Genomic DNA, 13,747 nt, shown 5'->3' with positions numbered 1-13,747 from the left:
GAAGTGTATTGTTTATGGGTCCTATGGTCTGTTGATACAGCCCAGTTTAGTAAACAAGTGAATATGAAAGAAACATATTCCCCGTGAATACTACAAAATAACTGCTTTTATATGTTTAGATTAATAAACAGAAAGAAGGGCGTTTCTCGCTCGCCTGAAGAATGGCTCAAATATGCCAATGCACGATTCAACGAATATAATGTTTTGCAACCATGGGAAGACGCTCAAAAGGAAGAAGTCGAAAAGCAAAAGGAAATTGGAAATAAAGATAAAAAGGAAAAGCAAAATGAGAAGAAACCAAGTTCAACTAATGCTACTGAAAAGAAATCGAATTCGAAATCATTAGCTCAAGAAGCAGCTTCTGTGGAAAATCCTGCTTGTATAGAATCAAACGATCATCAAGATTGTAAAGAACAAAACCCTTCCGAAAAGGAGCCGAAAAAGTCTTTCCTTAATGGAATTAATCGAAATCTGGCTACTTTCACCTTCAGCAGCTTGTTCATGTTGTCAGTGAATATTGAGTAGATCCCATTTCAGTATATTAACCATCTTGTTAGAACTTCAGCAGATATGAGTCAGTGGAAATTAGTCGCTACAGCGTTCGTTCTCGGAATGATCTTTGCAAAATATGGATTCGTCCACAAGGAAGCTATTTCTGCCCAAGAAGATCAAAGTAAAGACAGTTAAGGTCTGAATTCGTTTTAGAAGAGGCAAGAAACGATCTATGAAAGATTATTATGATGTTGTTTGTCCGTTTTAATTACCGAGTTTATGTGCAATAAAAAAGTATGCTTTTATCCAGAAGAAATTGATAAAAAAATGAAGTGTAAGAGATATTCTCGACTGCTTTAGGAGTATTATACTCTAGTAGTTGCCCATTTCTTAATATAACACACAAGTGGTAAAACAAATCAACTGCTTGAAGGTAGCTTGGAATTGGAAAGTTCCATAGTCAAAGAATCCGACGATTTTTGATAATAAAAATATTTAGTCATTCAATTTAGATGTCAAACATAGTAGTGTTGAAAACCGACCCCTATATGAAGATGAAATGAAACGTCTCTGTTGAAATCTAAACAGAAGAAATTGAATTAGTTTCAAAATTCATTATATATAGAGCATTTTCAATATTCGTTTTACCTGATATATGATTTTTTAGTATTCTTAAATACTCAATTGAACTTTGCCTTTAACAAATGACATCTCCTTCATCAGCAAGTGTACGAAGAATCAACAAAGTATGTTTATATTTAATTAGAACTTTTCAAAGATATATAAACTTAGAATAGTTTTGACATTGACACATTGTGGTATAGGAATTTGCAGACTTACAGGAAAATCCCATTTCCAACTTACGCTGTTCTTTGGCAAACGAGAATCTTTACCAGTGGAACTGTGCAGTTGCAGGGCCTCGTGATTCTGTGTACGTTGGAGGTACATTCCATTTTACCTTAGCATTTCGTCCTGATTACCCATTTCAACCTCCAACTGCTCAGTTTACAACCAGAATATATCATCCCAATGTAAGTGCTCATTTATCTAGGCTTTTCTTCTGTCTTTTTGAAGTATGCGTTGTATTAAGCTTGCAACCGTTATGGTTGATGGAATTTACAAGGAGTTGCAGCTGCAAGCGATAGGCACATGTGCAGTTTTCTATTTTATAAACACTAACAAGATATATAGTTTGATTCAGAAGGGAATATTTGTTTGCCTATTTTAAGACCTCAAGTGTTCAAGCCTAGTGTGAAGCTAAGGAGTATCCTTGAACAAGTGATTCATCTCTTAATTGAGCCCAATCCAGACGACCCATTAAGCCCATCCGTTGCAGAGCAATACAATAACGATCGTCCTGCGTTTGAGAAAATTGCTCGAGATTATGTACAACAGTTCGCCAAGTCATGAAGTAGAAGAAGGGAGAGAGAAGGAGGAAGAGGGTTTGGAAAACATTATTTTTCAGTTCAAAAATTCTTCAGTGGATTTTCAGCCGATGGATGATCTTGTTATTATGGGTCTTGATACGCTTCATCCCATTGTTCGAATCGGGGGCATGTTTTTTCGAGGAACATGGTTCCATTGCATCGGTACAGACATTGTCGTTCCCGTAAGAAACGATGTTGAACTATCAAACAAGGATTTACTTGTTTGTCAAAGAAGGCTTGTTTTGGAACAAATCCGCCTCATCCCCAAAAACCAACCAGAAAAAGCATCACAAAAGCTGGATGCGGAAGCCGATATGGAAGTTGAACAGGAAACCCAAAGTATTCAACCGAACCGTTTTCCTGATGACCATGCACAACCTGAAAATACTACTAATAATAATGGGGGCCATGACGAAGAAATGGGAAATGTTGAAGCTGCACGTGAAAACTAAACGATCATATACTGTAAAGTAATTTTGGAATTAAAATTTTTTATTTAAATTAAAAGAGGAAGAATAAATATATGGTTTCGAGAATTTTAGTGTACACCTGCGACGTAAGCAGGCAGATTAGTAAATGAAGTTCTTGTAGGTAAGGACATGATACACCAAAAGCAACTATAAAACTAACTTTCGCTTTCCTATGATGGAGAAGACGAGGAATAATCCAAAACTGGAAAAGGTGCAGTTGGTTGCCAAAGAGAGTCTTTTAAGCTAATCTTGTATTCACCAATACTTGTTTGCCAGACTTCAACTCCTTCTTCTTCAAGACGATCTTTCTGTCTTTGCTCACCACTAGATACATCGCGTTTGGAAATACACCCACGGCTGTTGACAACACGGTGCCATGGGACGTGGGATTCAGGATGCAAGAATTTGAGAGCCTGTCCCACATGTCGAGAATATGTTGGAGCTTCAACGGCCTTGGCAATTTGGCTGTATGTACAAACTCGTCCATATGGTATTTCACACACCATATCATACACGCGAGTATAAAACTCGTCCATGCGCATTTTTTTCGGGTTCTTTCTCTGGAATATGAACTTTTAGTAAAAATATACTTAAGTCTTTAGAGAGTTTCTAAGGCAAGCCAATCTGTATTAACTAAAAGACCATAAACTGGAGGCCTTTCATTAAATCCTTCTGGAAAAGAATAGCGACGGCTCTCTAAAGTATGACAATACAAAGCTCAAATCTAAAAGATATGAGAAATTGATCTTGGGGTTAATGAATATGGAAGATCCCTTGAACTGAGATAGTAATATTCAGTACAAATGCAGATTCGAAACGGACATATAAATTAAACCAAAAGACGACTGTTGGAATATCATTCGGTGTAGAAAAGAACTTTTTTTTAATAACTCAGGAAAGGCACGCCAAAGTGAATTGGAATGCATTTCTTCAACCTTGACACCTCTCTATTGATGTGTCGTGAGCGAGCTATTGGCAAAAACCTGCAAGATAAAGAATCATTTCCATCACCTTTAATCATCAATATAGTAGTATAGTAGTATACTTGAGAAAATACATACAATGAAATTCTACGAATGACACTTAAGATGCCATCTCAATTTATTGATATAATACAAGTTTTTCAGCTATGCGAAAAAACGCAATTTTAAATGTGAAATTTGACTTCATTACACGACAAATCAGTTAGATACAATTTTATTCAAAGAACCAGACGAGAAAAATAAAAATGACTACTGTTTATTTACTTTACTGATTTGTTTACTATTTAGTGAGTTATTGTATACTACGTTATATCCAAAAAAATTTGTCAAAAATGTATAGGGTAGGGTAGTGACTGTTTATAAATGAAACAATCCTGTGAAATATTGTCGTAACTAAATTGTAACAACAGCCGCTGCTGCAAAGTCTTGAGATTTCCGAGTTTGGTTCATTCTTTCAATAAAAACAATTAGAAAACCGCAAAAATGTCTGCTCCTCAAGCTCCTCAAACCGCTCAAGCTGTTAGCCTCACCAAGAAGACTAAGAAGTCTGGTGATACCATCAACTCCAAGTTGGCTTTGACCATGAAGAGTGGTAAATATGTCTTGGGTTACAAGTCTTCCTTGAAGGCTCTTCGCTCCGGAAAGGCTAAACTCATCCTCCTTGCCGGTAATACTCCTGCCCTTCGCAAGTCTGAGTTGGAATATTATGCTATGCTTAGCAAGTGCTCTGTTCACCATTACAATGGTTCAAAGTAAGTAATTATTGCAGTATGAGGTTCTTTACGAAGGGCTGAGTGCATGAGAACTGTGGATTTTTTGACCATCTGAAACATGCCCAATAAAACATATGAAATTTATGAAACTTCAAGTCTCAGCCTCATGTCCTTCCTAAACGAATGTCATAGGAATTTTTGTCAATATCTTTATTTCGACAAAGATCTTAAGTGGGAGTCGAATTGTAACATGCTAACTCGCATTTTAGCATTGATTTAGGTACTGCCTCTGGTCGTCTTTTCCGCGTTGGTGTCCTTGCAATCATGGACGCCGGTGATTCTGATATCCTTAATCAGTAAAAAGCAACGGAAATTACTCTCCGCTGTCATTTCAATAAAAAAGTTGCTGGTTAAAGGAAAAACAACATTTGGATAAGATATACTTTGGGTTCCCCATTGAATGTATTTTTTCAATCAGTTTATTATCGTGCGTAGCCTATGAGAAGTTCGGTTGAAGTTCTGTTTAAAAGTTTGAAAGAGTAAGTTGTCATGGTAAAGTCATGTAGTGAACATCAATAGTGTATGTACTGTAGCTAAAAGCATATGGGTTTACTGGACTTTTGCAAAAGTCTGCGAACCACTTCCCTTTTAGCTACGAATCTCGAATCCAGTATTTGCAAATACCCTTATAGAATATAGAATATTAAATATTAATATAAATTAACATCTAGTTCATGCAAATTCTAAAGTAAATAAAAACATTATCAACCAAAAAGTTAAACTGGAAAAAAAAAACCCCATTACCGAAGGCATTCTTAAATTAGCGTACATATACATTCCATTATCGGAGTGTTGCTCCTTTTGGCAAAACGAGTCATTGGAACTCAAAGAGAATAGCCTGCTTTCTCTCCTAAGTCTAAAGCTCCATCGGGATTGCGCTATTGGAATAGGACTCCTCTTTCAATTTCGTGGAATTGTTTAATAGATCGAACTCTGTACCAACCCTGAGTGCATAAAGCCAGGGATCCATAAGCAAATCCGTTGCCGTAGCCCGTTTCTCTGGTTCCGTGGTTAGGCACCGCTTGAGAAATTTTTGACCCATCGGTGATAGTTGATCATCTTGTGGTATGATCGGAGGATTTAGAGCCGATATATACAACATAAGCGAAAAGCGATTATCCAGTTTTGGCCAAGGAGGAGAACCAGTAGCCATTTCTACAATAACACAACCCAACGACCATATATCCATCGCGCCTACTTTATCCGTATTCGTACCAAGCAATAGTTCAGGTGCCATATACATAGGAGATCCAGTTAGAGTATTATCTCTATGGAATCTTGATGCCGTAGGATTTTCAGGAAACTCCTTTTCATATTCTTCTTTTTCTTGTAACGTCAATTGTTCATATACTTTTGACGCGGTTGGAACTGAAATCTTTGCTGATCCGAAATCAGTGAACTTCATAACACCATTGTCGTCAAAAAGTATATTTTCAGGTTTGACATCTTGGTGAGAAACACCGCATGAATGTATGTAAGCCAATCCTTCGAGTAACTGCAAAACATAGACTTGAATAACCAGTTCATCTTCTATTCTTCCATAACGCAAAAATTCGGCAAGAGTTGACCCTTGATATAGCTCCATAAATATGTTTATTTTTTCACGGTGAACCTCAATTCCGTAGTAATACACTATGTTTGGATGATCAAGTAATTCCAAAATAATCATTTCACCTTTGATCCGTTTAATCAATGATCTTGAAATCCGTGGTTTATGAAGAGCGACTGTCTTCACCGCCATCAAATCACCAGTATCTAAGTTTACAGCTCGATAGACACTACCAAAAGAGCCACTTCCAATGACTTCGCCTTGCTGCCATCGAATAGTGATATTCGATTTCGCGGACGCAAGTTCCTTAAGCAGTCTATTCTCTTCACTATTATCGTCTAGAACGCGCCCAATCAATTGTGAATGCGTTAGGAATTCCCTGCGACGAGCTTCAAGTTCGGAAATGTGCCGCATTACCTCTTCTTTCACGAAGTTACTACATTCTTCATCATTAAATTTCGTCTGCCTGGTATTGTGCTTAATTAAACGAGCAGGCATATCTGCTCCCTGATTCTCCACAGTGTTATAAGAACCCATTACATTAAAGTGTAAAAGTAAGAGAGCCATACACTTTCCGACTTTGTCTCTTAATTCTTCAAATGATTTTCTGTCAATCATTAATATATTCGAACCATAGGTCATAATCATTGCAAACTCTAATGCTGTTACCGTCCATCGGAATGTGTTTCGGTCAGTGGGAGAACAGTCATCGTAAATAAACCCAACCCAACTAATAGCTAGCATAATCATCCTTCTTCTTATTGGTCCCAAACTTGATGGGTCCAAAATCGAAAGTCTCATTAAACGTTGAGCAAATTCGATAGCATATGAAAAAGAGTAATGAATCAGATTTTGACAATTCCGACCATGATAATTAATTCGAATTAAATGAATGGCATCGAGTAAAGATAATGCTAGCTTAAGTGCATGCTTCTTCGTCCTTGTCATTTCTTTATTGACGAGAGAAGAATTCGCTTTGGACGGGTTTTCTAACTTGACAGTATCACCAACCAACTCACTAAATATTTCCTGAGCTATAGATAGCTGATCTCCAGTAACCGCAGTGACCAATCTCACACGATTAGGAGCTATAGATATTGAAACTTCAGGAACGTCCAGATCCATTACACGTCCTGACCAATATATAGAGGTATTCGGGGAGACTACAATTACATATGGAATCATTCCCTCGTAATGCAAGCGCTTTTGATTAAAAGTCATAGACAGAACCTCACGTAGCACGTTCGGGGAATTCTCCAGTTGACCAGGGACAATGACATATGCACCTTCGTGTTCGATACTTGCAGTATATGTCAATACGTGATTTGATTCACATAACCGCTGAATTAAAACTGGCAATGCATCTTCGCGAATAATGTATTCACTTGAATTTTCCATACAAGACTTCAAAGTTCGAGCAAAGTTCATTAACTTCCTGAAACGTATTCGGACACAATCAAGGGTCTTCATATAAAAGGAAGTGATCATTGAGGGGGTTGTCAAATCCGGTTCTTCCAATTGATCGTTCAAGTACTGATTAATATTAACCAGTATGTCACTCACAAACCTCGTCAAATTTTTTGTCATTAGTTGATATCCATTTTGAATAAAAGGGCATATGCTCGATAAAAACTCCCATTCGTCTTCCAAAACTTCAGTTTCCTTAAAATAATGTAAAGCACACCCATTATTGACTTTTCGTTTCAGTAGGTCGAAGTATACTTTGAGCGATGTCACCAAAACATCATTTAATGTTTGGCTTTCATCTGAAGTTAAATGATCATTGCTAATTTGGTCAACAAGTATGGCATGTTGCTGCATAATATCGACAGCTAAGCTCATTGCGCTTCGTAGGTCATAAAGAAGAGAGTCTATAGTAAATGGCGATACATTCATAATACTTTCAGCATAAGACAAGCGTAAGCTTAAAATTTCCTTAATTAGTTTAGATGGAAAGGATACCAAACGCATATACTCATCCACATAATGCGGAAGATTGCACTGTTTCAATTCTTCCCGATAAGTTACCAAAGTATTACTTATCTTTGTAAGGACAAAATTCATATCTACCATGATCTTAACTTCGAAAGAACGAATTAATCCGCATTCACGGCACAATCGTTCAACAAAAGGGCCATCAGAAATTTGTGCCGAATTGTTCGATAAGTTGGATTTTCTTCTAGTGATATCCAGATCGTCATTTCCAACCCAGTTACGTAAAATGTTAATTTGTAAGAGTAATGCATGTATACTATTAGAATAAGCGGTAAGGACGTCGAGTTTATGTTGGAACGACTCGGAGGCGTAAAGACTATGATCCGCAAGAATTGCCCTTCGTGACGGATATAACCTTTCATATTTTTCTAGTTTATTTAATAATCGATTAACAGCCTCTATCGGTGATCCTTGATGATCCTCCTCCCAACGAAAATTCAGTATTTCTAGCAGTAAATCTATCATACCCGCTCGCATATGTTTAAAATCTTCTTTCTGATGATCAATAGAGCGATGGGTAAGCCAACAACAAATTTCTAACCACAAACTCTCAGAGTAGTTACTATTATCGTCTTTTTGTGAAGAAGCGATTTTCCGAAAACGAAGTTTTTCAATTTTCACAATATCACTCGTAAGAACAGAATTCAGCATATATTGCCATTCAAAACGTTCTTTATTCTTAGGATTAATCGTCAAATCATTATCGATGAAGGATGGGATTGAAAGAAAGGATTGTCCCCAATAATGCGCTGATGTCTCGGATTCCTCATCCTCATCCTCGTCTTCAAAGGGTTCTTCACTGGTTGAAAAATATAAACCGAGACTGTCACGCCGACTACGAAAGCTACCTTCGCGTCTTCTTGGCTCATGCTGTTGCGTTATCTGTGTTTCAACGTCAGAAATATAAGGCTTGAGATAACCATCCCTCGGTTTCGGTGACAATAAAGACTGTTCTTTGATTAAAGGGTGCGAAGGATATCCATTAACTTTCAAGCTATCTAATGAGTTAAGATCCGCATTTTCAACTATAGTAGATGAGGCCGATCCAGGAGGTGTGACTAAAGTTTCATCTGTACGAAAGCTCTTAGCCTGAAACAAACCTTTATTGAAGCTGCGTTCAAGTTGCAAAGGGGGGCGGCTTATGTGACTAGGAGTCTTTAACAGAGGAGGTCCAGCTATAGTAGTGTCACCCGGACTTATAGCAACTGCACGATCAATATCGTCTATGCTAACATGATCGGTAGACCCGGTTTTTTGAAGCGAATTGTGAGCTTGCGGGTGCTGCTGATATTCGCCAAAATATGAGCTTGAAAAATACCCATCAGCGTCATTGAACCTATGTTCATTTGGTGTAAGTGGCAAACCTTTTCGAGTATCAGAGTGAGAATATCGGTGGCCTGATCGAGAACACCGTTGGGCTTTTATAGCTTCTTCGGTCTGTGCTTGGGTAGTCGAAGAGCGACGATTTAGAGATTTTCTCTTTGCTTCACTACTAAAGATGGATGCCGAGAATTCTGAAAGATAAGTCAGGGACCGACGGTGACTCTTTTCAAAAGAATCGTCTGAGCGATCTGTACCATCGGAAAGGGGATCCAAGGACTTTCTACGGGAACTTACTGCATTCGCTTGCACTTGACGAGCATTCTGCATGTTAAGTTTGGATATCGAAGTCTTTTTAAATAAATAAGGTAGAAATTAATTCAGACCAATCGAAATAGAGCGGTAATATGTAAAGGAGGACAGCCTAACAAGAGGAATAAATAAATCAATTAATATCTTGAATTCGTTCCTTTCAGATTATCTAAAGATGAATTCAATAAAAACCTTGTAAGCAACAGCCTGTCGAGGGTAAGGAGAATGGAATGCTATTCGATGACCGTTAACTGATAACTTCAATAGACATTCGTATAGTATTTTATTTTCAAAAAAATAAACACAAATTCAAAGATGTCCTACAGCGAACGAACGAATCTCAGGTCGAACCAAATTAACACTTTGCAATAAGTGCTAACTCAAGTGATAACTCAAGAATTAAGACAAATAATTTATAACAATTAATAAATAACTTTGTTTGGACTATTGTAGTGTCTGGCTTCTTAAATAGAACCTTCAATTTGAACCAGATATGTGCTGAAAGTGTGTGCTTAAGGCAACTAGAAAATGGGCTTCCTCAGATCTTCCAATACAAAATACGTTTAGCAAGAAATTGTTTAGTAAGTTACAATAAAATTATGATTTAGGATAATAATTAGTATTCCTGAATAAAAAATGAAAACGAACAGAATGAGATATTCGAACGAGTGTTTATTGATTGAGATATTACAGTAAGTACTATACAAGAAACCAAACATATCTTCTACCCTATAGGGCGTAATGTTACACGTAGAATACAAAGGACACGTTAGAGGATTCGTCAAAGGAAAGTCTGGACATGCAATTCATGTCCTTGGAAATCATTAAGGAGAATGAGGGACTGGAAAGGAAAACAGGTTCATACCAGTTTGGGGTAAGGATAACTTTAAGGAAAAGATTGTACCAAAGGAGTAAAAGGTGCCGAGGCCTTATGAATGTAAAAGTGATTGAAACTGAGACTGCAAATATTCAACATGCTGGATTAACTTTGGTAAAACGGAAGCATCAAGCTCCACGGAACATGCATCTTCTATCAGAATATTCAATTTTGAAAACAACCTCTGAGTTGTCTTGTCCGCAGCTAGCGAAATGTCAGACTCGTGATGAGACTGTAAAGGATCAGCTAGACTAATAATGGCCTCTGTATCTTCTAATAGTGACGGTTCCAAACTAGAAAAATTGGGATGGTGCTTTGCTTCTTGAAACAAGAATTCTAGGACTAGAAATGGTTAGCTGAAAAAGTCCAAAAGTTTTTCGTCTTTCGTTATGAAAGAACTGGTTTGGTACAAACCCTAGCCTAAAGCTCATCATACCCTGCATGTCTTGTTTAAAATTTTTGATACTTAATAATTGTTCTTGTACTGCCACGCCCGTTTTGTTGACGCTTTCAGGTATATTTAAGGCGAAGCTAGAATCAACTTGGAAATCCTCATCCCAGTCGTTGGTCGAAGTATCTGCAAACCAAAGGAGATTTAAACTTTTCGTTTCAGCGGTAACGTTCGGGTTATTCCCTGAAAGGGATATTTGTTCCCAGTCGATGTCGTCTGAAGGATTCTCCTTTTGTTCAATTTTTCCGAATTGCAATTCCTTCTCACCATTATTAGTCTCCTTGGCTTTTTCTTGGTCCTTGATCTTTATATCAGCGCCTTCAAAGTCCACTGGAGCCAAATCGGACGGGATGACTAGAGAAGAACGAGTCTTCTTCGAATCAGAAACTGTTTCTGAAAGATATGATGGATGTTTCCTAAAACTTTCAGAAGCAGTAGAAGAAGAAATTTTTGATTTCGTTTTTGATTTCCACGGCCAAGCTTTCCTGGAAAGAGAATCGTACCTCCGGTGACGAGCAACGGGATTCTCCCTACTCTCACCAGGTTCCCTGCGCTCCTGAGCTTCATGAAACGTAGTACTTTCAACTGAGTCATTCCTCTCCGTGGTAAACATACTTGATGGCGACCTAAATGAAGAAATGATTCTCCTAGAAACCTGTCTAGACACATCTCGAATCGACTCAAACGTGGACGGCCAGCGTCGACTAGGTCTTCTTTCCAGACCTTCTCCTTCAACATCCTTCCGTACGCCTGCAATATCCGTACGAGTTCTTGCATGTCCTCGTGGAGGCATTCTACGGTTCATCTCCGTACCGTAACTTTTTCTCGGCTTTGGATAAGTTTCCTCTGGAAGATCTTCATCTTTACGGTTTTTATCAAAAATGGGGTTGGATTTTTTCAACATTCGCGTCTAAACAAGCACTTTCTAATCCGTGGCTCTTGATTTTGTGACCCTTTTCTCATAAATTTTTCAACAAATCCCTCTATAGATAATCAAAAAATCAAAACAAAACAAAAAATAAGAAGAGTTTGCAATTATTGCCTTTTCGTAATTAGTAAACAAACGCGCTCGTATTCTTTGGTGGAAGCTATATGGGTGTATGTATGTAGTACTGTTTTATCGATACATCCTAAAGTCATGTTTAGAATGCTCATACCAATTTCACGAGTCAGATTTAAGAAAGACAAAGAGTAAAGAGAAAAGCTACAGAAAATAAAAGCCGAAAGTTCTTTTTTAAGTACGTACGAATTTTGAATTTTTTACTCAAAACAGTTTCTTGTCTGGCAATACTTGAAACTACATTTTGCTGCTTTAATAAAAAGACAAATACAACCAATCGTGCATAAATGAAAAGCAATTACTCTTCATACATCGTCTAATTACTACCCTTATACTGTCTATTCACAGCTTGGGAGTTTCCCAAGCTTTGCACTCTTTTTCAGATTTTTAACTTATACAAGCCTTTATCATATTCTACAGAACCATTCTACAGTGCAGACCACGAAGATCCAAACAAAAAATTTATAATCAACCAATCCAGCCTTTTATTGTGCAACATAAGAAGAAATCCAATGCGCTAGAAAAATCGAACAATCATCTAAGCAAAAGATACTACAACTCGGCCTTGGGGATCAAAACCGTGATCTTCCCAAGCACACACACATAAAAGAAGTATTAAGAACGTAAGGCAAAGAAAAAGAGAAAAATTAATAAACGGTGTTTCCAACCTATCGAGTCGTAAGAATAGGAAGTAGACGAAGAAAATCGATGACATCTAGTGCACGGAAACTTTTTAAACATTTTAGATCAAATCAGCAATGTTCATGGGCATCTCTTCAATGTGGGTGTTGTAGAATTGCTCAATTTCACGCATCATACGAACATCTTCGCTAGTAACAAAGTTAATAGAAACACCCTTACGTCCGAAACGACCACCACGACCAATACGGTGAATGTAGTTTTCACGGTTAGCGGGGAGATCATAGTTAATGACCAAAGAAACTTGTTGGACATCAATACCACGAGCAAGCAAGTCAGTGGTGATGAGAATACGGGAAGAACCAGTACGGAATTCGTGCATCAAAGTGTCACGTTGAGATTGGTCCATATCACCGTGCATAGAGGAGACAGTGAAGTCACGCTCAGTAAGTTGCTCAGTAAGCCAGTCGACCTTTCTACGGGTGTTGCAGAAAATGACAGCTTGAGTAACTGTGACAGTTTCATAAAGGTCGCAAAGAGTATCGAGCTTCCACTCTTCCTTCTCAACTGCGACGTAGAATTGTTTAATACCTTCCAAGGTAAGCTCATCCTTCTTGACAAGAATACGAATGGGGTCACGCATGAACTTGGTGGTGACTTCCAAAACGTCTTGAGGCATAGTAGCGGAGAGCAAGACAACTTGAGCGCTAGGAGGCAAAAGTTGGAAGATGTCATAAATTTGATCCTTGAAACCACGAGACAACATTTCATCAGCTTCGTCAAGGACGAACATTTGAACAGCGTCAGTGGGGAGAGCACGACGTTGGATCATGTCGTGGACACGACCAGGAGTACCGACAACGACGTGAACACCAGCTTGCAAAGCGGCCATATCATCACGAACAAGGGTACCACCAATACAGGCATGGCACTCAACGTTCATCAAGTCACCCAAGGCAACAACAACCTTTTGAATTTGTTGAGCAAGCTCACGAGTAGGAGCAAGAATAAGGGCTTGGCATTGCTTCAAGCTAGTGTCAATCTTTTGCAAGACAGAGATGGAAAACGTGGCAGTCTTACCAGTACCGGATTGAGCTTGAGCAAGAACATCACGCTCACCCAAAATGGGCATGATGGCTCTCTGTTGAATAGCAGAGGGACGCTCAAAACCATAGGCATAGATACCACGGAGAAGCTCCGGCTTCAAGCTCATGTCATCGAAAGTATCGATAACTTCATCGTAATTGGTTTCAATAACCTGATCCTCCAGGTGCTCTGCCATCTTTGGAAATTTACTTCACTTGGTGGTGTGTTCTTGTTAAAAAAGTTTGGTCCCCAATTAAATAATGATGTTAACACACAGTCACAAAGCGAAACCTTGTACCTAGAATTTCATATT

General features: G+C 38.2%; 8 protein-coding genes across 8 annotated transcripts; 4 read left to right on the top strand and 4 right to left on the bottom strand.

Moving 5' to 3' along the window:
* Window positions 1-111: 111 nt before the first annotated feature.
* Window positions 112-525, top strand: mug95 (Schizosaccharomyces specific protein Mug95; the record flags this gene model as incomplete). Its single annotated transcript, XM_056182729.1, has 1 exon — window positions 112-525. The coding sequence occupies one exon, from the start codon at window positions 112-114 to the stop codon at window positions 523-525; it is 414 nt and encodes a 137-aa protein (XP_056038205.1).
* A 671-nt stretch (window positions 526-1,196) lies between these two features.
* Window positions 1,197-1,902, top strand: ubc14 (ubiquitin conjugating enzyme E2 for HECT-type and RBR family E3 Ub ligase, Ubc14; the record flags this gene model as incomplete). Its single annotated transcript, XM_056182728.1, has 3 exons — window positions 1,197-1,238; window positions 1,317-1,523; window positions 1,684-1,902. 3 exons carry the CDS (start codon window positions 1,197-1,199, stop codon window positions 1,900-1,902), a joined length of 468 nt encoding a protein of 155 aa, XP_056038202.1.
* Window positions 1,903-1,987: 85 nt separating this feature from the next.
* On the top strand, window positions 1,988-2,371 carry sfc7 (transcription factor TFIIIC subunit Sfc7; the record flags this gene model as incomplete). Its single annotated transcript, XM_056182727.1, has 1 exon — window positions 1,988-2,371. One exon carries the CDS (start codon window positions 1,988-1,990, stop codon window positions 2,369-2,371), a length of 384 nt encoding a protein of 127 aa, XP_056038203.1.
* A 188-nt stretch (window positions 2,372-2,559) lies between these two features.
* Window positions 2,560-2,931, bottom strand: atl1 (alkyltransferase-like protein Atl1; the record flags this gene model as incomplete). The annotated part of the gene is made up of 1 exon (XM_056182726.1): window positions 2,560-2,931. The coding sequence occupies one exon, from the start codon at window positions 2,929-2,931 to the stop codon at window positions 2,560-2,562; it is 372 nt and encodes a 123-aa protein (XP_056038261.1).
* A 924-nt stretch (window positions 2,932-3,855) lies between these two features.
* rpl3002 (60S ribosomal protein L30) lies at window positions 3,856-4,445 on the top strand (the record flags this gene model as incomplete). The annotated part of the gene is made up of 2 exons (XM_056182725.1): window positions 3,856-4,124; window positions 4,355-4,445. 2 exons carry the CDS (start codon window positions 3,856-3,858, stop codon window positions 4,443-4,445), a joined length of 360 nt encoding a protein of 119 aa, XP_056037410.1.
* A 556-nt stretch (window positions 4,446-5,001) lies between these two features.
* Window positions 5,002-9,339, bottom strand: win1 (MAP kinase kinase kinase Win1; the record flags this gene model as incomplete). Its single annotated transcript, XM_056182724.1, has 1 exon — window positions 5,002-9,339. One exon carries the CDS (start codon window positions 9,337-9,339, stop codon window positions 5,002-5,004), a length of 4,338 nt encoding a protein of 1,445 aa, XP_056038387.1.
* A 911-nt stretch (window positions 9,340-10,250) lies between these two features.
* etd1 (Spg1-binding protein Etd1) lies at window positions 10,251-11,553 on the bottom strand (the record flags this gene model as incomplete). The annotated part of the gene is made up of 2 exons (XM_056182723.1): window positions 10,251-10,540; window positions 10,635-11,553. 2 exons carry the CDS (start codon window positions 11,551-11,553, stop codon window positions 10,251-10,253), a joined length of 1,209 nt encoding a protein of 402 aa, XP_056038385.1.
* Window positions 11,554-12,451: 898 nt separating this feature from the next.
* tif1 (translation initiation factor eIF4A tif1) lies at window positions 12,452-13,630 on the bottom strand (the record flags this gene model as incomplete). The annotated part of the gene is made up of 1 exon (XM_056182722.1): window positions 12,452-13,630. One exon carries the CDS (start codon window positions 13,628-13,630, stop codon window positions 12,452-12,454), a length of 1,179 nt encoding a protein of 392 aa, XP_056038644.1.
* Between the last annotated feature and the right edge of the window lie 117 nt (window positions 13,631-13,747).

This window comes from Schizosaccharomyces osmophilus, chromosome 2 (genome assembly GCF_027921745.1).
Source record: "Schizosaccharomyces osmophilus chromosome 2, complete sequence".
NCBI lineage: Eukaryota > Fungi > Ascomycota > Schizosaccharomycetes > Schizosaccharomycetales > Schizosaccharomycetaceae > Schizosaccharomyces > Schizosaccharomyces osmophilus.
The sequence above is the reverse complement of the archived record's forward strand: the minus strand, read 5'-3'. Positions and strand labels throughout refer to the sequence as shown.